Source organism: Erigeron canadensis, chromosome 8 (genome assembly GCF_010389155.1).
Source record: "Erigeron canadensis isolate Cc75 chromosome 8, C_canadensis_v1, whole genome shotgun sequence".
In the NCBI taxonomy this organism is placed as follows: domain Eukaryota; kingdom Viridiplantae; phylum Streptophyta; class Magnoliopsida; order Asterales; family Asteraceae; genus Erigeron; species Erigeron canadensis.
In genome coordinates, this window is record NC_057768.1 from 20,163,236 (window position 1) to 20,185,703 (window position 22,468).

The 22,468-nt window shown below is 33.5% G+C and overlaps 2 protein-coding genes and 1 long non-coding RNA gene across 4 annotated transcripts; 1 reads left to right on the forward strand and 2 right to left on the reverse strand.

Annotated features, from left to right (window-relative positions):
• Nucleotides 1-1,884: 1,884 nt before the first annotated feature.
• On the reverse strand, nt 1,885-4,526 carry LOC122609843. Of its 2 annotated transcripts, none has more exons than XR_006325401.1 (2): nt 4,372-4,526; nt 1,885-2,155 (listed from the first exon to the last, which is right to left on the reverse strand). It is a non-coding gene; the product is annotated as an uncharacterized LOC122609843 (long non-coding RNA). The 2 variants fall into 2 exon arrangements; XR_006325402.1 differs by having other exon boundaries at nt 4,343-4,526.
• A 10,575-nt stretch (nt 4,527-15,101) lies between these two features.
• On the reverse strand, nt 15,102-18,348 carry LOC122610388. Its single transcript, XM_043783380.1, has 5 exons — nt 18,340-18,348; nt 15,752-16,096; nt 15,521-15,652; nt 15,233-15,436; nt 15,102-15,164 (listed from the first exon to the last, which is right to left on the reverse strand). The coding sequence occupies exons 1-5, from the start codon at nt 18,346-18,348 to the stop codon at nt 15,102-15,104; spliced, it is 753 nt and encodes a 250-aa protein (XP_043639315.1).
• A 122-nt stretch (nt 18,349-18,470) lies between these two features.
• LOC122610389 lies at nt 18,471-19,595 on the forward strand. Its single transcript, XM_043783381.1, has 2 exons — nt 18,471-19,180; nt 19,268-19,595. Exons 1-2 carry the CDS (start codon nt 18,471-18,473, stop codon nt 19,593-19,595), a joined length of 1,038 nt encoding a protein of 345 aa, XP_043639316.1.
• Nucleotides 19,596-22,468: the final 2,873 nt, after the last annotated feature.

Here is a 22,468-nt window from a genome sequence, read left to right on the forward strand (position 1 = left end):
TCAATTTGTTGTTTTCAAATGAATTCAACTCTTAAATATATAATTGTTACCATTATGATGTTAACCCTTTACTTTTTACACAATTAATGGTTAAGAAACGAAGATGATGTACCGGAAGGTCCGGAAACTGCAATTGTATTCATTGTAGGTATATGTAAAGTGGTTAAGAAATAGAGATGATGTATCAGAATTCGCCCTCGCTGAATTGTTGTCGGAATCTAAGAAACAGATTTTTGAAATATTCAATTATATTCTATATGTATATATAATGTGTCGACACCTCTCTGAATCGTGTATTAATATAATAGATACCAAATTGATATATTACATTTATGTTTAATTCATAAATTATTATATACATTTAGGGTGCATATAAATTTGAGGGAAAGGAGAAAAGGGGGAAAAAACAACTGGGAGGGAGAATAAGAGAAAAAAAATGAGTTATCCATATAAAAAACACATATATGTATGTCCACGTAAACATTATATAATGACGTGCCAAGTTGACTTGACACTTAACGGAAGGCTGGCGTTAAAAACTAACAATGTTACCTTCATTGAGAATGTTATATAAATGAGTGTTGGATAACCTTGACATTAATAGGTCTTTTATGGTTTCGTTTTCTAGTCTTTAAGTTATAACGTTTTTAAGTATTTTAAGTTGGTCTTGTTTGTCATGTCATGTTATGTCCTTAGCAAGTTAATTAAATTGAGTCTAGTAATTATATATCAATGTGATATATAGTGGTCAATAAGTTTTATTATTTAAGAAGTCATATGTTTGACAAAGTCAGAAGATGGTAAGTTGAGTGGGGAAGTGGTCCTCTTCCATGTACCATTCTTTTCGGATGATAGTTGTTTCGGTCAAAAATTACCTAAGATAATTTTAGAAAGGATTTTAGACAACTTAAGAACCAAAGATTTGTAAGTGGGGTTTGGTGTTCGAGGATCTTCAATTAAAAAGGAAAGTTTTCTTAATAAAAATAACTAAACTATGAATTTAGGTTTAAAAAGAGTTTTAAGAAGAACTTTGAGATAGAAAATACTTTGAGTAATTAAGAAAACGGTTGAAGATAATGTAAAGTAATGTAAATTAATACTAAAATCTTAAAGAAATGCGATAAAGAATAAAGACACCAGAATTTTGTTGACGAGGAAAAACCCTTGATCCAGTTAAGTGATCTTAGGTAAAAAACCCTGGGAGGATGCAATCGACCCTCCATCTGTCACTTTTATTATTGTTTTGGTTTGACTACAATACAATGAGAGTGAGAGTGATTTGATCAAGCTAATGAACGAAAAAGAAAGTAAAAATGCAGTGAATGAGCGTGTGTGAGTACAAGTGTGTGAACAGATAGCCTAATCTCGATCAATCACTCGTTATTTATAATGTAAAATGCGAAATTATTCAGCGTGTTGAATTTGAAAAATAGACGTTGAGTCTTCCTTGACACATTTATTCTTCAAGTCTGTTGCGATTTTCTTGGGATTATATGTTTACTTTCTCGCTGAATAAGCTGAATGAATGTAGACACTTATTTTCGACCGTTGGCTATGTTCTGAATATCCTGGATCTTGATGTTAAATTCAGGATCCTGCAAAGTACAAAAAGTATTATCGTGTACAACAAAACTTATGTTAGTAATATCATTGGTTAGGATCATAGTTATAGAAAATCTGACCTAAACAATAGTCCATATTCTTGAGTCAGTTTATTTGCATGGCTATTTATAGCCTTTATTTTGTTGAACGTAGTAAGCTTTTCCCTTTTGCATTATAGACACAATTCTCTGCACATTTCAGTTTCTGTAACACCAGTCATTTAAAAACCTAGATTTTCAAAAACTTTCGTCTCACGGCGTTTAATAATAGCGGAAAAGGATCTCATATAAATCTGCTCATTCGTAACCAGATGAAACATTTGAAAACATTTGGTGTTACTAAATACATCATCGAAATAATAAAGGAAAATCCAAGTATTGGCACCAACATAAATGCCAAGCATTACATAGTCTTTAATTATAATATCGTAAATGAAGTAGCCAAACAAAAGGCTAAGGGTATTTTAAGCATCAAGAACATAAATGCTATCGTCTTTAATGTCTCTACCCATCCTCACCAAGCTATACTTTCTCTAGCTCCAAACTCATCTAATCTGATGACACAACATTTTCAAAGAGCAAGTATTAACTAATAAATTAGCTAAGTAAAATTAACATATTTGAAAACATTTATCGATTAGATATATTAACAAAATCATATCATCGTAAGATGTTAATATCACATGAGCATCATAAACATAAGAAACATCATGAACATCATAAGCATCATATAACATAACACATTAGGAACATCATAATCCTAAGTGTGCCTAACTTTCTTACACAACTTTCTTTACTTCGTATTTTTTCTTTATTTATTTACCTAGACGTAGGCTAAGTGACTTATGCCACTTACATAAGGATGTGGGGTTGTATGTAGGAGCTCATAGACCATACAGGGAGCCCTCACACCCGACATGATGGGTAAACCCTAAGGTGGTCCATTGACGTCGTTAAGGAATGACAAAGTCAATCCAACTGAATAAACCGTTTATGCCTTTATGCAATGGTGGTTAGTTACTCCACCCGGAATACTCAAACATAACTATGCCACAAGGAGCAACTCAAGTGACCACATACGCACTAGCTTTACAACTAGCACGGGTTAAGCTTAACACAACTTTAAATATGCTCGAGACTTCTTTATTACATTAGTTTAGGCTACACTTTCACCTAAACTAATCACTTTTATCTTTACATTATATTAACGTAGGCTACACTTTCACCTAAGTTAATCACATATCATCTTTACTTTAGGGCCCTTAACGTGCACGTGAACATGGCAATCCTAATCAACTGACTAGTGACTAGGTGATCAAGCCACACATGTAATCATATCATAAACATGTCACCATTACGTGTTGACATATCAAAAGCATAACATTATATCATGATCATTTAGCTTAAGCATAACATCGTATCATGATCACATAACATAAACATGGCATTATATCATATTCACATTTCATAAGCATATCATCATTCCATAATATGGGAACTTACCTTATGCCTTTGCAACCTGCATATACATGTCATTTATCATAGAAAGGTAAGCATCATATCTCATATCAACCTCCTATAATCCCCTTTACTTTACTTTTATTCATACATAAACGTTTGGAAGGTTTTACTTATGAAAAACATGTTTTGTTGTACCACCAGGTGACAAAAGATGTTATCTTACCTCGGTACAGCTTACCAACCTGTTATGAGTTTCTTATAGTGCTTGCTAAGTGCTACCGACTACCTATAATCATTAAACGACATAATGAGCCAACAATTACCTGTTACTTATGGTCATGCCTTGATGTGTAAAATCTAGTCTTAAATTTATAAACAAGAAATACCTTAGAACTAACTACTACACACTCTCGGGCAGTGGACCCGTTCGTATGTAATATAGTTTAAAGGTAAGTCCAGGTTCGAACACAGGGACTGATAAAGAGCAAGCGAGTTTAATATAGCTTTAAAAAGAGTTTTGGATTTTAAAGACTCCCGTCATATTGAATTTTGAAAAAGCAGTTAGTAGAAAAGAAGTTAGTAATTCCGTAGAATTAATTGAAAAGAGATTTATTTAATCAAAATTAATTAAAAGATCATCTACTTCGACTCCATGACACAACTTATTTAGGTTGCACTAAAGTTAAAACCAATTCGATATATTGATTTAATAACGAGGTTAGACAAAGAACTCACTAGTTGGCCACCTAGCTTATTACCCTATCCGAACCAATACCAATTATTCAATCCCTAAGATCCGGTTACCACCTTCCCTATCAAGACCTACTAACTTGACTAATTTGATTTGTTATTGCAAACAATTTCATCTACCGATTTTACCAAACCGTTAACACTTTAAATTCTATTATCTATTGTTGTTTATTTTCTTGTTACCACAAGTCAAGACCTATTAATTGTACCCAATTAACTAGAACAATGTACTCCTAAACTTAGATACCTCTAAATCATTCATACATTATCAACAAATCAATAGATAAGATTACAAGAACTCAAATCATTAAGATCTCGACAAAACGTTTAACTATCAATATTAAATTTATAAAATATGCAACCTTAATTCATTGTGTCACTTCATCACAGTAGATGATGAAGCACTTAGCCACACATAATTAAACTATTAAGACTAAAAGAATTATTAACGTAATAGAGTTCATAAATTATATCAAAACGATACGTAAAAATAATAATTGTTAAGCTACTAGAAAAAAAAAGGAACAAACATATAATAATTATGATGATGATGAAGTACTCCTGTTGCAAATGTCGAAGAACCTCCAAGCACCTCACCCGTAAGGTACTTCTCCTTGTGCGGCTCCTAAATCCCCACGAAACAAGCACCTCACTTCCCTATTAAATTCTTGCCGACCTCTCCCTTCCTACGAATTAAAATAGAGCTGCTTCCTCTCAAACTCTTCCCCCAATACCCTTCTCGACCGACACCTCCTCCAAAATTGTATTCCATCTCCCTATTATTATATCTTGGGATATATATAGTAATTTATATATGTATGTTGTTTCTCGGCAGCAAGTCACAAAACAAGGCATCAGCCCTTTGGCTTTTCTTTTGGGCTCACGTTTCATCAAGCCAAAGTGGGCTGCCCCACTTTTTAGCCTATTTCTTTCTCTCTTCTGCTGGGCTACGAACAACCAGGCCCAAAGGCTTTGGGCTTTTCTTTCTTCTTTTCGGCTGGACACAAGCACGAAACACCACCATCATTTTTGGACTTATACTTTTATCAGTCCATATCATATGTTGCACAATTTAGCCTCGTCTTGCCGTCTTGTAAACTTCATTAACCAAATTATCTTCTATGAACATTTTTAGTCTTTCCAGCTCCAATCTTCATTTTTTCCGTAAATGATCTTTATTCAACATACTTTTGTCAACTTTCATCTTGTAGACCTATAATCATATAAAATCACATATTAAGTATAAAAGTCTATAAAAGTGACCATAATACAAACTTAAAATAAATAAAAGAAACGATATCACGTAAAATAACTATGTATAAAATAGGCGATATCATGCCTCAATCCTAGATACCTATAAACCTGACCCATGACAAGACTTGATCCATCGGGGTTCGTTTGATACTTTAGAGCTTACAAAACTCGACGAAACTCGGCATTCACTCACTAAATTAGCCTTTCTGGAAAATTGACATCATAATCATCTTTTAAAAACATTACTATTAGAAAGTATACTCTCTCACGATTCCGAGGATAACTTATTTGTCAAAAACGGAGTTACGGTTCAAAAGTTATAGCCATTTAAAGATTCTGTCGCAAATGCGTCGCAGTTAAAGTCGCGGAGAACCAACTGCGTCGTAGTTTAGTGATTGCGTCACAGTCATCCCCGATACTGCACAAAACACCTTGTTTAACCTCCAACACTTAACCAAACACACCCCAAACGACCCCTAACCTAATGAATGACTTTTGTACCTCAAAATTCATCATTTTAAGACCATAATGATGCAATGAAATCATTGATTAACCTCTACTTATTTGCATCACAATAACAAAGGTTTTAGGTTACCAAATCAATCAAAACACTCGTTTAAGACATCAACTGATCCTCTAATGACCTAGATCAACTATGGATCTGATTATATGATTGAAATGATATAAAATAAATGTGGTTATACCTTTACTACCCGGAGATTACAAAAAGGATATGAAAACTTGATCAAAATGCTTCCGAATCAACCAAACGATGATGAAATTAAACAAGGAATTGATTGTGACAATGGGTTGTGACTAGGGCTCAAAGAGAAAATGATATTAAAAGTAATTAGAAGCTAATGACCTGCTCCTATACCCTAATCCCGTTTTTTAGCTTTCACCCATGTCAAAATTAGTCCCTAGACTTTCTTATGGCTCATAATTAGCTCAAAACACCTATAGGGAGTACTTACAACACATTAAACATTTCAAGCACCTCTAAAGGTATATAGATACACCTTAAACGCATTAGTACATCAATCATTAAAGCATTAAAGTCTTACTCATATAGCACATTAAACACATCTAAGTATTAAACCACACTTAGGGCACATAAACTTAACGAACTTAACGTGAGCTAATGAAAAGCCAAATAGTCAAACACAAAATGTTTGGGATGTTACAGTTTCATTTCCTTATCATAAAAACATAAAGTTACACCTTAAATAAGAGTTTAGATCCTACATGTGGTATCAGAGCCTTATGGCTCGTTAATACAAGATGTAGAATAGCAAGTTAGCAAGAAAACAGCAAGGCAACAAGAGTTAGTAACCGGTTAGTAAGTGCAGAAAGTTCCAGCATTTAGAAAGAAGAAAGGCGCGCAATTGATAAGAGTTTGATTGTACGTGAACAAGAACAAGCGAGTGATCTACTTCAGTGCCCAAAATTGACAGAGCCAAAGTATGCATCGTGGTCCATCTTGGTTGAAACAGTGTTGAAGGCACATGGTCTTTGGAAGATGGTGACGGGAGAAGATGAAGATGAGAAGAGAAACTACACCACAAAAGCCATAATTTATAACACTCTTCCTAAAAATGTTCTTGCAGGTTGCTAAACACAAGAATGCACAAGATGTTTGAAAATCTATCAAGACTCGGTGTTTAGGAACCGAAAGGGTGCAAAAGGTAAGACTACAAACATTGAAGGGCGAGATGGAGAAACTAAACATGAAGAAGGGTGAGACGATCAATGATTTTGAGGGCAAGATGGGTAGTATAATTGAAAGGTTCAAGTGTCTTGGCTTGTGTGTTGATGAAGAAGAAACCGTGAGAAAGTTTCTCAATTTGGTTACAAAGAAGTATTTACCAATTGTTTCTTCTATCGAACAATATGCCCCTTGTTGAAGCCGTTGGGAAACTAAAAGCATATGAAGATACGCTTGACGGTTTTGAAAAAAAAAGAATAAAATCGTAACCAACTTATGTTCACACAAGGAGAAATTAGAGGTAGGCACTATGGACAAGGTAGAGGATGTGAAAGTGGACATGGTAGAGTTGAAAGAGGACGTGGAAGAGGTTCAAGTCGGTTTGATTAAAGTAAGTTTAGGTGCTATGAGTGTGGAGAGTTTGAGCATTTTGCAAATGAATGCACTAAATGGAAGGGTAAAGAGAAAGAAGCGAACTTGATCGAGATGGATGATGAACCAACTTTGCTTTGAAGGATTTATGGGTTGATGTCAAGATTATAAGGGTGATTGTTGGATAATCTTGACATTAATAGGTCTTTTATGGTTCTATTTTCTAGTCTTTAAGTTATAACGTGTCTAAGTATTTTAAGTTGGTCTTGTTTGTCATGTCGTGTCCTTAGAAAGTTAATTAAATTGAGCCTAGTAATTATATATCTATGTGATATATAGTGGTCAGTAAGTTTTATTATTTAAGAAGTCATATGTTTGACAAAGTCAAAAGATGGTAAGTTGAGTGGGGAAGTGGTCCTCTCTCATGTACCATTCTTTTATTTTGTTGAACGTAGTAAGCTTTTCCCTTTTGCATTATATACAAAATTCTCTGCACATTTCAGTTTCATTTTCTTATCATAAATAGGTTCACCTTATCAAAAACTTTGTATAAATATGTTAACTTGTTATGGATTTTTCTCAATACTAATGATACAGTGTATGTGTATTGAATTTACTTTTAGATGATTATTTTTCATTTGTAATCACTTGATACCTCGTTGGGTCGGCTCATGATTTGCTGGGTCAGGTTCAGTCCGACTTTGATGTCGGGCCATTTAACTCATGCTAGGCCCGAAGCCCAAACCAACTCTGCATAAATGCTTTGCACAACTCATCGATGTAAAGTAGCATAGCAGGTTGCTAATTGGTTTGTTAAACATGGTAATTGCGTAAAAAGGTAGCCTAACTTTTTGTCCGATTTCTATTCAAGTAATTCGTCACTTTTTTTATTCAAATAAAGGATTGAACATTCAAGGGAAAAAAATGATGATTTATAGTAACTCGAATACGCTAACTTCGTCCTTAATGTGGCACAATGATGATTTGAAAAGATATTAGATGGTAAATGTTCATGTGAATCCTTAACTTTTCTTGAAATCCAATGGCCAAATCCTGGCCATTTGATCATCTCAATCAATGGCTAGGATTGGAACTTATGTCTTAATTTAAAAAAAAAAAACACGGAGGGGCATTTATGTAAATTTCTATATAAAAAAAAACTCTTCTTTCCCCTTTCCTCCTCCTGATGGAAACGCACACATACACAAACACACACACACAAACACACACTTTCCCTCTCTATCCCTCTCCCTCTCCCCCACTCTCCTCTACTCTGGCGAAGGTAACCACCACCACTACCACTACTACCATCATCTCGCACTCCTCGTAGTGTCTGGATCTCCACCTCAAACCACTAACAACAACAACAAATGGATGATGATGTTCTAAATATTATTAGAATGAGATTTTATGTAGTTGATGTTTTTTATATAAAAAGTAGATAAACAAACCATTTTTATCCATGATTTGTAATTCTTTTCTATTATTTTTGTTTTTAGATAAGAAGTTGTATCATTGGTTGTTGTTTAAAATTTTTTTAAAGAATTTTTGCCCACAAAGTGTTTGATGAAATGTTTAAACCAAAGTGTATGTACTAAATCAAATTTGATTATATACGTTTTTACTGATTATACATCAAATCATACTTGATTGTACCTAGATCTATTCTAATATTCGAATTTGTTAACTTTACTTAGCTAAATAATTGACTTTGTTGTTTGGTACAATATTACCTACAAGGTGTATGATGAAATGTTTAAACCAAAGTATAAGTATGATGAAATGTTTAAACCAAAATTTAATAATAAGATTTAGTCACCTTTATGATACAGAACAAAATTAAATTTGATTGGTCAAATCAATCAAACTTGATAGGTTCTGACAAACACATATGATACGAAATACAAAAGATTTAAGCATACAAACAAATTTGATTGTGTATAGGTTTGTTGATATAAGCACAATTTGTTTGTTTAAATGTATGAATAAAATCAAATTTGTACTTTCATTTCAAAAAGCTACACAAAATCATATTTGATTTTATGCATACATTTAGAAAAACAAATGGAGTCCATATCAAGAAACATTTACAAAACCAAATTTGATTTTATGCATACAGTGTCAAAAAGCTATACAAAATCATATTTGAGTTTATGCGTACATTTAGAAAAACAAATAGAATCAATATCATGAAACCTAAACAAAATCAAATTGATACGGACAGTGTTAAAAAGCTATACAAATTTGATTTTATTCATACATTTACACAAACAAATGGAGTTTATATCATCAAACCTATACTCAATCAAATTTGATTGTATACATACGGTTTCAAAAAGCTATACAAGATCAAACTTGATTTGAATCATACATTAACACAAAACAAATGTAGTTTATATCAATAAAGTTATATACAATCAAATACACCTTCAAAAAGCTATACTGTAACACCCGTCATTTTAAAACCTGGATTTTCAAAAAGTTTGTCAAACAACATTTAAACGTAGCGGAAAAAAATCACTTAAAACTTCTTCATCCATAACGGATGGTACCTTTCATTAAAGTTTGGTGTTACTAATAGCATCATCGTAATAGTCAAAGTAAAATCCAAGTTATGGCACTAACATAATTGCCATCAACACTACAAGAGACATAGATCATAAATTAAGTAGCCGAACATATGGCTATGGGTGAAGTCTAATCATAGGGAGACTAATGATAATCTTCCTTTATTCTTCTACCCATCTCACGCTCCACGCACTTCACTAACTTATACCTGATTATCCTGAAGGACACAACATTTTCATAAAAGCAAGTGTTAGCTAATAAATTAGCTAAGTAAGATACACACATTTTGATAAAATGTTCTTCATTTTACTTTCATAAAAATTCATCATATTTTACTTATCAAAACGTAACCACATTACATATCATCCACAACAATCATAGATCAACCCATACTTCCTTTTCTCACATTGCATCACATTTCATTTCATATCAACATGTACATCTTATCATCATATACCCACATCTTAATCAATATCTTCTTAAACGTATTTAGCTATAGCATTTCCCACGTATTTATATCATTCTTACTCTTACGCACTAACACTAAGGCTAGAACGATTTCCCACATTTCACACTTTGCTTTAACATTAGGTATATTCATTACCTAACTAATCCTACATCTACTTTAACGTTTTATCCCACTAACGTGCACAACTCATAGCAATTCCCACGTGTATCTAGTGAACTAGACATATCATACTTAAGTCCCACATATAAGCAATCACATATCAACTTCAAGGCATATCAACGACATTATCAACAACACATATCTTAAACATATCATAGCAACGTCATTATAAGCATCATACTTCATATGCACATATATACTTCTACTTTAAACGTCATCATATCAACATAAGTCATTTCAACATGCATATATTCCCACATAACCTCCCGAAAAACCCAACACACATAAGATAATCTGATTAAGAGGTTAATTATAGAAAACCACATTTTGTTGTGCCTCCAGCGTGAGAAAAGTCATGTATCTTACCTCGTTGAAGAGCACTATAAATGATAATGTAAGTTATCGAGCTTTGCAAGTATTCCGACTACCTATAATCATTAAACGACATAATAAGCTAATAATACCCACTTACTTATGGTCATAAATCAGGTCTAGATACTTATAGACATGACCTATGACAATACTTGATGCATCGGAAGTTCGATTAATGCTTTAGAGCTTACATAACTCGACGGAACTCGACATTCACTCACTAAATTAACCTTTCATAAAACTTGACATCATCATCATCATTATATTTTAAAAGCATTACCATTAGAGAGTAGACTATCTCAGGATTCCGTGGATAGCTTATTTGTCAAAAACGGAGTTACGGTTCAAAAGTTATGGTCGTTTAAAAATGTTAACAAAATCAGTCCCTAATGGGAGTTACGAAAATTGTAACGGGATTTACAATGTAGGTATTATCACAAGTTACCCAGCTAACGGGAGTTACACAACCGTAACGAGAGTTACGACGACCAAACGTGAAAAACAACCATTTAACCTCCAAAACCTAACCAAACACATCCCAAATGATATTAACACATCTCCAGGTCTTATGAACATCAAATACACTCAAAATAAGACCAAAATCACTCATTGAAAACACCAATTGATCCTTGAATCAATTGCATAAATGAATCCCTCTTGTGATCATCAAAACGACTCAAAGCCGCAACTTTTGATTCAAAAACACAATTGAACACACATGGGTCTCATTAAACACCTGGAATTCACTTATTTACATATAAAAAACATTATTCAACATTAAACTTTGCATCTTGGCATAGTTAATCAACTCTATTAATGATTTTACTCACGAAAACGTTGTTTTTAACCGAAAACATCAACTTCCAACAACCCCAGCCCTCATGGTCGAATCTACGGGGACCAAAACTTACTTTAAAACTTAATAAACAATCAATTTATTATATAATGCCTGTAGGGTTGATCAACGGATCGAAAACCAAGCAAAAACCTTTCTGAAATCCCCCGAAATCGACTATAACTTGAAGAATTAACCTAGGGTTTTGTGTGTGAGAATTTTCTAGGGTTTAGATCTGATTTCCCAGCCTTTAGGTAGTGCATAAGCTCATATATATAGTGGAACAACTTTCAAAACTTTATATCTAGGCCCTCGCACTTTGTTACAACTTGTTTCGCCCCTTAACGGCTCTTTTAACGCCTATGGGAACACTTATCGACCCTTGTATCTTATCGGGAACATTAATTGACTTTATTAATCATTGTCAACTTTAATTTCATTACTTTAAATCACTTTAACACATATCTCATGTAGATCATTAAATTAACGTAAGCACATATAAAACACATTGTAACTAACGGTTGCTAACGGCAAGTTAACGGTCAACGTAAAAAAGTTTTGGGATGTTACATATACAAAATCAGATTTAATCTTATTCATACATTTACACACACAAATGGAGTTTATATCAACAAACCTATACACAATCAAATTTGATTGTATACGTATAGTTTCAAGAGCTATACAAAATCAAATTTGATTTTATTCATACATTTACACAAAACACATAGAATTTTATATCAACAAACCTATATACGATTAAATTTAAATGTGCTTGACCAATCAAATGTGTTTTCCTTGACCAATCAAATATGATTCGATATACTTTGATTTAGATATTTAATCAAACACCTTGTGGGCAAAACTTTTCTAAAATTTTTTTAACAATGATAACCAAGTATACGACTACTTATCATATCAAAAAACAAAAATTACCAAAAAAAAACTACAATTAATGCATAAAAATGTGTAAGTAATATCAATATTAATTAAAAATACAAATATGTATAAAAATGTGATTGATGAAATTATAGAATGTAGCATAATAGTGTGTTGCTGCTGTTGAAATGTTTTTCCAACTAATTTCATTTATTGTATCATCAAAATATGATTAAACGACGAATTTGTTGATTACATTTGACGACGGTGATGAATTGACGACATTGATGAATTCTTTCGCCGGAGACTACGTTTTCTATAATGATGATGATAATACACATAGGGTTCCGATGAAAGAGAACCGCAAGATGATCGTAGAAGATGATGCCCGACGTTTAAAGGCGATTAATGAACACGATGACATGATCGATCTTCGGCGGATCGATTAGGTTTTTCCGGCGATAATCTCAGGCGAAAAAAGAGCTGGTTTTTGAGAGGAGTGTGTGTATTTCTCAAAGAAGTGTGTGATTTTGTGCGTATGTTTATCAGAATGAATGACTGAGCTTTTTTTAGATGCAAATTGACACAAATACCCCTTTATTGTATTTCTTGGATCTAATCGTAGCCTTAGAATAATGTGTTTGATCCAAGGGCTCATATTAGCTCCTTGGTTTTCACCAAAAAACAAGTTTGTAAATGAATACAACTCATGTTATAAAATACTTATTATGTGGCTATCTACATTTCTACCTCCCAAGCTTCTCATATTCTTTCATTATTATTATACTTATTGTATAGACTTTTATAACTTTATATATAGTCATTGTAACTAAGAGTATTCAAGATCAATGGAAATATCCTTTCATTCTCTTATTCTCTCTATATCTTATTAAGTTATGTTGTTAGGTCGTTGTTTTACAATACATTATCAGCACGAGTCTATGTGATATACAACTCATAGTAGTTGTATATCTGATTGAGCATGCAATCATTGAGGTTTGTTGTTACGATACACCATCATCGAGGTAATATTGATAACTATGAATTATATACCTTAGAAATATATTATACAATCTACATACATGATACATATATGTAATAAATTATCTATTTTGGTTAACATACTATATTCTATATTTTAGTTATCTTCATGGCAAGATAATCAACAACTTATTAAGATTTTATAAAATCGATGAATAGAAAATAATGTTAGGACATATTGTATCATATGATATGTATGTCCATCAAGTGATTTGGTTTATGTTTAATTTTATAATGAGTTTTACGTGATATAATTTATTACTTAAGCAAAGTTTTTGTGAATTTTTAATTTATTGAAATTGGGTTAAGATCCGTTTAAACTCCATGATTTAATTATCAATCAAGTTCTGATAACAAGAAGAGATGTGATTAAGGTATGACAAATGTTTTTCTTTTGGCTTTTACGATTTTGAGTAATACTAGAAAAGGACCCATTTTCCAACGGAAAAATCTGTCAGAAATCTGTCGAAAATTGCCATTTCCGACAGAATTGCGACAGTTTTTTCTGTCGGAAAAACCCTTGTCACAAAACTGTTTTTGACAGAATTTCCGACGGCCATAATAACCTTCCGACAGATCATTCTGTCGGAAAAACTGGTCGGAAGTCTAGCTTGCAAGTTCAGTAAGTCTGTGGGAAAAACATTAGCGACGGATTTTCCAACGGACTTTTTGAACAAATTTTGTCGCAAATTTTTGTAAATAATATATTGTTAATTTCTTTATATATAAATATACCCCTCGAAATAACTGTCGGAAAAATGTTTCGATTCATGAGAAATTTATTAATTAGTTTAGAAAAACGTAGCTATATCGTCAAATTATATATCAAGTAAGACTAGGCTGATGTCGTAGTCGACTTTCATAACATAAAGTTATAGAACTCCAGAATTCACAAAAGAAGAGATACAAAAGAGAGGTGTCATCCACATTTGATGATTGCTAACATCAACATATCTAAAAGATTGACAGCTAGATAGCATAATATATTTCATATTCATAGATAGTCGGGATAAAAGTTAGGTGGATGGTGGAAACTTTTCATTGAGGATTTTGGTTAACTTAGCCAATTGTCCATGCATTTCTTTAACTTCTAAACGGGTTTGTCGTTCTTGTTCTTGTAATTGAGTCATTTGTGTTGCCCGCTCTTCAGATTCTTTCCTAAGCTCTTCAGCTTCTTTCTTAAACTCTTCAGCTTTTTTTTCTTGTTCTTAAAGTTTTTGTTTCATGCTTTGTACCTACAAAATTAACTACACATGAGTAACAGGGCAATATGGGGTATAATTACTGCAATTACCAGCAAACAAGAACCCTTTTTGGTTGACTTATATGATTGAAATACATGACTGAACAGTTCTGTTATTGAGATAGAATCAACATAGTTATAGAAGTGTTAGTTCTCACTTAGGATAGTTTTCCGATACAATAAAGGACTGAAATTACAACTCTACTCCTCATGACCTCATCAAACAAGTTCATAATATGTCAAGTGCATAACAGCAAATTATAGATCTACAAACATGTAATAAACCAAATCCAAATCTAAAGACATTCTATACTTGTTAAACAAAATCCAAATATAAAGATTTAGAAACATAAAATGTAACATTCAGTTATTCAGGCCTTTCGGGTTTTCAATTATCCATTGGCCAGAACAAATCGTTTACTGAGAACTGGACTGTTATTGACTTTCACTAGTAACTACAAATAAAAAGAGAATAGTAACTACAAATAAAAAGAGAATTGTAAGCTAAGAAGAATAAGCTAACCTCATTAGATGTCCCACCCATGTTTGGACCAGAAAGTCCAGCAGCCCATGATGTTGTCAGTGACCTCTTTTCATTGGATATCCCAAACAATGTTCCCTTCTTGATCCCTCCACTAGCCTGCTCCCATAACTCTCTATAGATACGTTTTGGATGAGTATCACGCTCTGACCCAAACCTCTCTGTTGCAAGTTCTAAGTATTTTTCCTATGTATAACCATAAATACTAATTATTATATGATAAAACCATGAGCCAAACATATATAAAAACTTGCTCATGAATAAACTAACCAGCACCATCCCCGACCACAAGGTAGTATACTCAGTAGGTGCACCTGCAGCCTTCTCTAATGCCTTAAGTGTCTTAGTGTGGGTCTCTTTGTAAACATCTACCTCGGGAACCGGGTCACCTTTTTCCTTCTCCTACAAAATTCACAATTAAAAGAAAATGTGAAAAAGAAGGAAAATTAGTAATGGGCAAACACAAAAATAACTACAACTTTAAATAGAAAGTATATTTACCATTCTCAATTGATGATGATCAAAGCTAAGTGATCCACTTGAATGTCTAGACATCTGCCCTTCTATTAATGTGGCTCTATTGCCTTTGCTTGATTCTGAGACATTTTTCCACTCACTTGTATTCCATACATCGTCAATCACTTTTGCAAAAAATTTTTCATCAATCCACTCCGGATAAAAAGGCTTAACATTAGTCAAATCTCGAACATTCACACCCGCTTTTCTCGCCATTTTAACAGCATCATCTCGAACTGTGGACATCATATCAGAGTATCCCTTCTTGATGATATGCTCCCAATTTTCTTCAACAATAACGTCTAAACTTGAATCCCATTGATATGTTCGCTAAATTACAACATGCATTATTAATTAGCATATGTACATATATAACATTGTCGATTTTATCAAGTTAAACAGTTAAGTAACAACCTGGAATGACTCGAACACCAACTTATGGTGCCCTTTAGGTACATCAGTCCATCTTGGCCAAGGCCCACTAAACAAATATATGTCAATTTGTCAAATATAGTATCACCGTCTCTTTTCGTTTTAATAAGTTTGTGTTTTTTTGTTAAAAACTTGAACATTCTATACATGTCTTTTAAATTTTCATCATCTAATAGTTTTATCATAATAGATTATAAACTATCTACATATTATGCGAGTTAATAAGCTCATTATGTATATTCGAAATATAAGGTATACTATTTAGAGATTATGAGTATGGTTGAACTATCTCATAGTTCTTACATATCAACGAACTTAATATTACAAAGTTTTATTAATAAGTCTGGATTGAAATCGAGTTAATTAGCTAGTATTTAAACAATATATTATAAACATAGTTTTTATACTTATTGTTGGGTCCAAAAGGACCATTCAATTAACATTTGTCCAAAAGTATCTAATCATCTTTAATATATATTAAAACAAAACCAACAAAAAAATCATCTACGGAACTAAGGGATTTCTAAGCATTTACCTTTTTTTACACACTTATTGAAATATACGTGTTTCATGCATATTTTTTATTTTTATGGCTGAAAACATTATTTGTTAACATTTTTCAATGACAATAAACATGATATTATTATTGCGATTCAAAAGTTTGTAAATATTTATTTAGATGTTAATCATTTTCATATAGTATTAAAAGTTTTTTAATGTAAAAATAATGTACAACACTCGCGTATTACGCGGGTAATAAGCTAGTTAATATCATAAAAGACAACGTTCTGGATTGATCATTGGCTTGATGGTGTTTAGTGTATATATTGACACGATCTAAAGAGTTTGTTATATGTAATTTTTTGATGGTACGACATGGAGATAGTAGTGGCGTCGAGATATTCGTAATGGCGCAAAAGAGCAACAACTTTTGGCATTCGGTAATTTGTTGAAATAAGTAAAGAAAAACGGCGCATGGACCGTACTCGAGCTTCGGATCAATATCCCCAAAAGCAAGGAGTACGTCCGCGTGTATCAACGAGAACACCGAAAAAACTTAATTCAACTCCACGTAAGATGACCAAAGTACGGTTGAGCAATCGACATGATATATTAGCTATTATGTTGATTCTTTTTCAAATAGGAACCACCAATTTACACTTTTTATTAACCCAAAAAGAAGACAGCAACAATTTAGCTCCTCGTACTACTTCTTTTCCAAATAGGACCTCTATATATTTGACACAGCTTTGCCGTAATGCTAAAACTATGGCGAATGCATCTATCGTCATTAATGCATAAATAAATATACCAATTAGTAGTGATTGAATTCCTTTGATGGACCTATTACGTAAGGGAGACCTTCGGCGGGATAAAAGTGAGTGCGGGAAAAGCAGCTATAGATACATGACAAATGGAGGAGTGGCGCACTCCAAGTATCCATAATCGGTTTGAGTGAATTAGTTACCGAAGTCAAAGCCAATAGGGAAAGTCAGGTCAAGGCTTAATACAAGATAGGTGGGTGTGGAATTATATATATCAAGGTTAGAGGTCCATTTATGTTTGAAATATATAAGTAACGATTGATATCTATACTCCTCACTCCTCATGTTGCTAATTACATTATCAGAAGGAACATATATATTCTTGCAAATATAGGTAATTAAGTAAACATCTTCTTGTGACGTTATTTCTCGATGCTCTTTTTACCTGTGTTAATCTTAATGCGTGGGGTATAGAGTTACAAAGGTTTGACCATTGTGTATGTTGAGAGTTTGTCGAGACTGGTGCTCGTTTGTTTTTGGATTCCTAAGTTGCATCCCTAACTAGAGCAATACTAGCTAAGGTCGGTGCTTATAGTACTTAGTGGCTGCGTCTGTTGTGCGTCCAACGCCGAGCCGGTCCTGGACGCTGGTAGCACGGCTGCGTCTAGGCCGGCGTCCGGTGGCGACTTCTGTTTTTGAACGCAGCTTCTTGTGGTGGTGGTGGGTCCCTATGTGAAATACCCGTTAGTATTTTTATAAAAAATATATTTTTTTCAAAACCAACGGCTAGTTGGTTTTATTTTTTTTATTTTTTTCACACTCCTATATAATCACTTCTACACTATCATTTCAAATCACACTATCAAACATACATACTTCACTCATTTTCAAAGCATTTCAATTACAAACATACATAATTCATCAGCATCATCCTCCTCTAGCTCTCCTCCTCTAGCTCTGATTACGAATCAACCGCATACGAATCAATCAATCGGGTTATTTCACAGATGAATGCAGTTTTCAATCCCAAGGCAATCAGCGCTTATCTTAACGTTATCTTTGACAAAGAAGAAAACCAGAGCCAAGCAGCTTCAAGTTCTTCAGCACCCAAGTTGACTAGAAGGGTGATCAATCGAGGTCACCTTGGTGCTGCAAAACTTTTATACGATCATTACTTTGCGCCTAACTGCACTTACCCACCAGACATGTTTCGTAGAAGGTTTAGAATTCAAAAGGAAATGTTTATCCGCATAGCGCGAGATATACACTCCTTTAACAACGTTCAACCGCTACCGAAGCACTTTCAGTTTTTCCACAAAGGGGCGACGGATGCTTCTGGTCGTCCCGGTTTTAACATTTTCCAGAAACGCACTTTTGCAATACGCCAGTTAGCGTATAGCTATAAGGCTGATGCTTTGGACGAGTACTTGCAAATGGCACAAGATACGGGGTACCCGTGTTTAGACGCTTTCTACAAGTATGTGATACACCTGTATCAACACGAGTACTTGAGAAGGCCAACAGAAACAGATATTGAGCGGTTAAGTACTAAACATGAGCAGGTTCATGGTTTTCCAGGTATGCTTGGTAGCATAGATTGCATGCATTGTGGGTGGAGGAACTGTCTGGTGGCATGGCAAGGGCAGTTACACGCGAGGCGACAGGAGGCACCCACAATCATGCTTGAAGCAGTTGCTTCATATGATTTGTGGATCTGGCATGCTTACTTTGACCCTGCTGGTTCGAGCAACGACATCAACGTCCTCAACGAATTAGATTTGTTTGACGATTTGCTTTAGGACAGGGATCTTAAAGTAGAGTTTTCGGTGAATGGACACCGGTTTGGAAAGGGATATTACCTAACAGATGGTATTTATCCTGAATGGGTCACTCTTGTGAAGTCTTTCAAGTGCCCAAAGGACCCAAAAACCACCAAGTTCAAGAGATACCAAGAAGCTGCAAGGAAGGATGTCGAGCGAGCATTCGGGGTTCTTCAAGGTCATTGGCAAATTGTTGAGCAACAAGCCCGGGCCTACAGTGTGAACAAGATAAAACGTATCATGTTATGTTGTGTGATTCTGCACAACATGATCGTTGAAGATAACGGGCGCGCATGCAATCACATCGTTTGAAGAAAAGTTGATAAGCTAATACTGTCCTCCCAACTCGCACGTGGAATGAAAGGTGTTCAACACAGCTTCGTATGTACGGGGAGTTGCGCGATAGAAGGACTCGTCATGAACTCCGCAATGCTCTGATTGAACATGTTTGGAACCTCCCAGAACGCGGCCGTCAACGTTGATGCGTAGTTCTTTATTTCCTAATAATGTGTTTTTTCACAATTTATATTTTTTAGTTTATTTTTTAAGTTTTAAAATAAATGTAATGTGTTTTATGTTTTTTTTTAGTATTGTAATGTGTGTTTTAATAATTAAATGTGTTTTAATTATAATAAAATGTGTTTGTTTAGTTTTGTGAAAAATAAAAATTAAATAATATAATAAGGAGGGGTGTGTCTTGGTGTGTCTAGAAGAGAGAAAAACTGATAAATAGTGTTAAACGTGGGTTAGAAGTGGTTCCTTATAAGGACGGGCCTAATTAAATTCAAATCGATCTCTCTTTGCAAGGCAAAAAAATTATTATCATAATTTGATAATTGGAACTTTCATGGACAATATTAGATGAATTGGAAGGTATTTTATGTGCCTCAGTATGAAAATATCACAGCAATATACATTTTCAGGGTAACCAGGCAAGGAGGGATGATGTATATCATATTGTACCGGGTTTGCTTCCTTGGATTAGCACGCGTTATAACTATATCTCTTTATTCTGAATTTTATGACGAATTAGCCTGAGGTATTTAACGTAATTTTTTTCTACATGGGTGCCTTACCAAAGCATTTAGTAATAAATTCAGTAATTTCAAAATAATATGTAAAATGATATCCTCGTCATTTTTTACATCTTTTCTTCATATTCGTTCAGATTATATGATTATCACGCATCAAAATTTTCTTTAATATTACTCGAAAAATAATCTAATTAATTATGTGAAAAATACAACATAAATAATGACCTTTAGAATATTTTTTTAACATATACATTACTTCTTTTATGTTATTACAAGTATTTTGTATTTTTAAATAATAAGTAAAAATAAAAAGATAAAAATAGAAGAACCCGGTAATCACGGGGGAGTGTTAGCGTGAGTCGTGACCATCCAAATCATCGAAGTGTCATTGATGTGATTGCAAGATGACTTGATTTGTTTTATGAAAGAAACGAGGAAAGACGTCTAGGAGACAAGACCTTCATTTCACATTTCTTACGTCATCCATGTTAACAACAACCCCCATCACTTGTCTACTTTTCCTTTCATTTGTACCAGTCTACCAGAGGACGGAGACATGAAGTTGATAGTAAAGTTATACAAGTATTTAGTATCTAAGACATATTTTAACATAAATCTTAAGGGACAAGGGTGTAGTCGGCAAGCAGGGGAGGCCCAGAGGAGGGCAAGCAAGACTTCCGGCCGGGGCATTAATCATCCTGACACATTTTCATCCATACAAAGGGTATATATTGAGTTCTAAAAAACTAAAAGTAACATCAAAAAGATTTAGATTTACTCTTAGTTTTTAGAGTTATAATTATGTTAATGATCTTTTCTTGATTAGATTTTATTATTTTTTATTTCGTGATTATATCTTGGTGATTTTATTTAGAATTTCATTTGATATAATCAAGAATTTTATTTGATTAGAATTTTTTTTATATGTTCATCTCTAATCTGATATAAGGTTTAATTCAATTAGAACAATAAATAAATAAGAAAGATCGGATATTGATGCCGATGAACTTTATATGGAGTTGAAGTTATTTGACACGTCACAAATTGATTAACTTAACAACCCTATAGATGTTTTGAATGTCTTGAAACAACTTGGTTATTTCCCGAATGCAACCATTGCATATTAAGTATTATTGACTATTCCAGTCACGGTTGCATGCATCTGCCGAAAGGAGAAATTAAAGTTATTAAAATTTTATTGTTATAACATTTCACTTATATATATAATTTGGATTCCTAAAAGTAAAAGGCATTTTTTTCCACAGCTCGGACCGGGCACCCGAATTCAGGGCCGCCACTGTCGGCAAGTTGGGTCGGCTAGCATCGGCTCTTTGGCAAGGTTGTAGCATATGTATCGGCAAATATTGACAAGTTGGATCGGCTAGTTTTGGTCGATGCTAGTGAACGTTGGTGCTGCCAAAAGCTATGGAAAAATATGTGGGAACCCTAACATAAGAAAAATGTAGCAACATCGCCACTAATCGGTTACTTTTGGCATTACCTCCTCAAATTTGGCAATAAATTGGTGGATTTTGGCAAGAAATTGAGAAGATACGTGGTACATTTCTATTGGCTTAAAAATTAGCCACAACTTGTCAAAGTGTCAAATTGTGGCATTACACCCTTGCCCCTAATACTCCTATTAAGTTAAATTTACTCATATTTTAACATAAATCTTAATTTTTAAGTTTAATTTCAAAACAAACTCATTATAAAAAAACACTCAATTCTTATTAGCATTTTGTTCATATCGGAATTTGAAATTATAAGAAATGAAAATGTAATAAAGAATGAAAATAGTGAGAAAAAAAATGAATCTTGTTGCTTAGTAACAACAAAGAATGAATATAAAAAAAATACAAAAAATTAATTAACAATTAATATTAATACATATATAATATCATCAAACAAAAAAGGGTTTAGTTACTAGATGATCAATGTACTTTTCCTCATTTACATGGTTCCAACAAACTTGTAAACTTTGTATACGGTTTACCAATTGTTGACTTGTTTACCTACAATAGCAAGTTAATTGGATTTTCTTAAATTAATTAAAACTATTATGCGTACACACCACCACCACCACCACCACCACCACCAAGTGATTTGCTTCTCTTCCTTACCAACCTGCTTCTCTCTCTTGTACATATT

What these genes read in the sequence shown, in the direction of transcription:
- LOC122610388 (XM_043783380.1), bottom strand. An exon ending in ATCATCATCAATTGAGAATG is followed by an intron (nt 15,653 to 15,751) that starts GTAAATATACTT and finishes TGAATTTTGTAG; the next exon opens with GAGAAGGAAAAAGGTGACCC. An exon ending in TGGGTGGGACATCTAATGAG is followed by an intron (nt 15,165 to 15,232) that starts GTTAGCTTATTC and finishes TTTTATTTGTAG; the next exon opens with TTACTAGTGAAAGTCAATAA.
- LOC122610389 (XM_043783381.1), top strand. Translation starts at nt 18,471, where the DNA reads ATGAATGCAGTTTTCAATCCCAAGGCAATCAGCGCTTATCTTAACGTT. An exon ending in TCATATGATTTGTGGATCTG is followed by an intron (nt 19,181 to 19,267) that starts GCATGCTTACTT and finishes GCTTTAGGACAG; the next exon opens with GGATCTTAAAGTAGAGTTTT.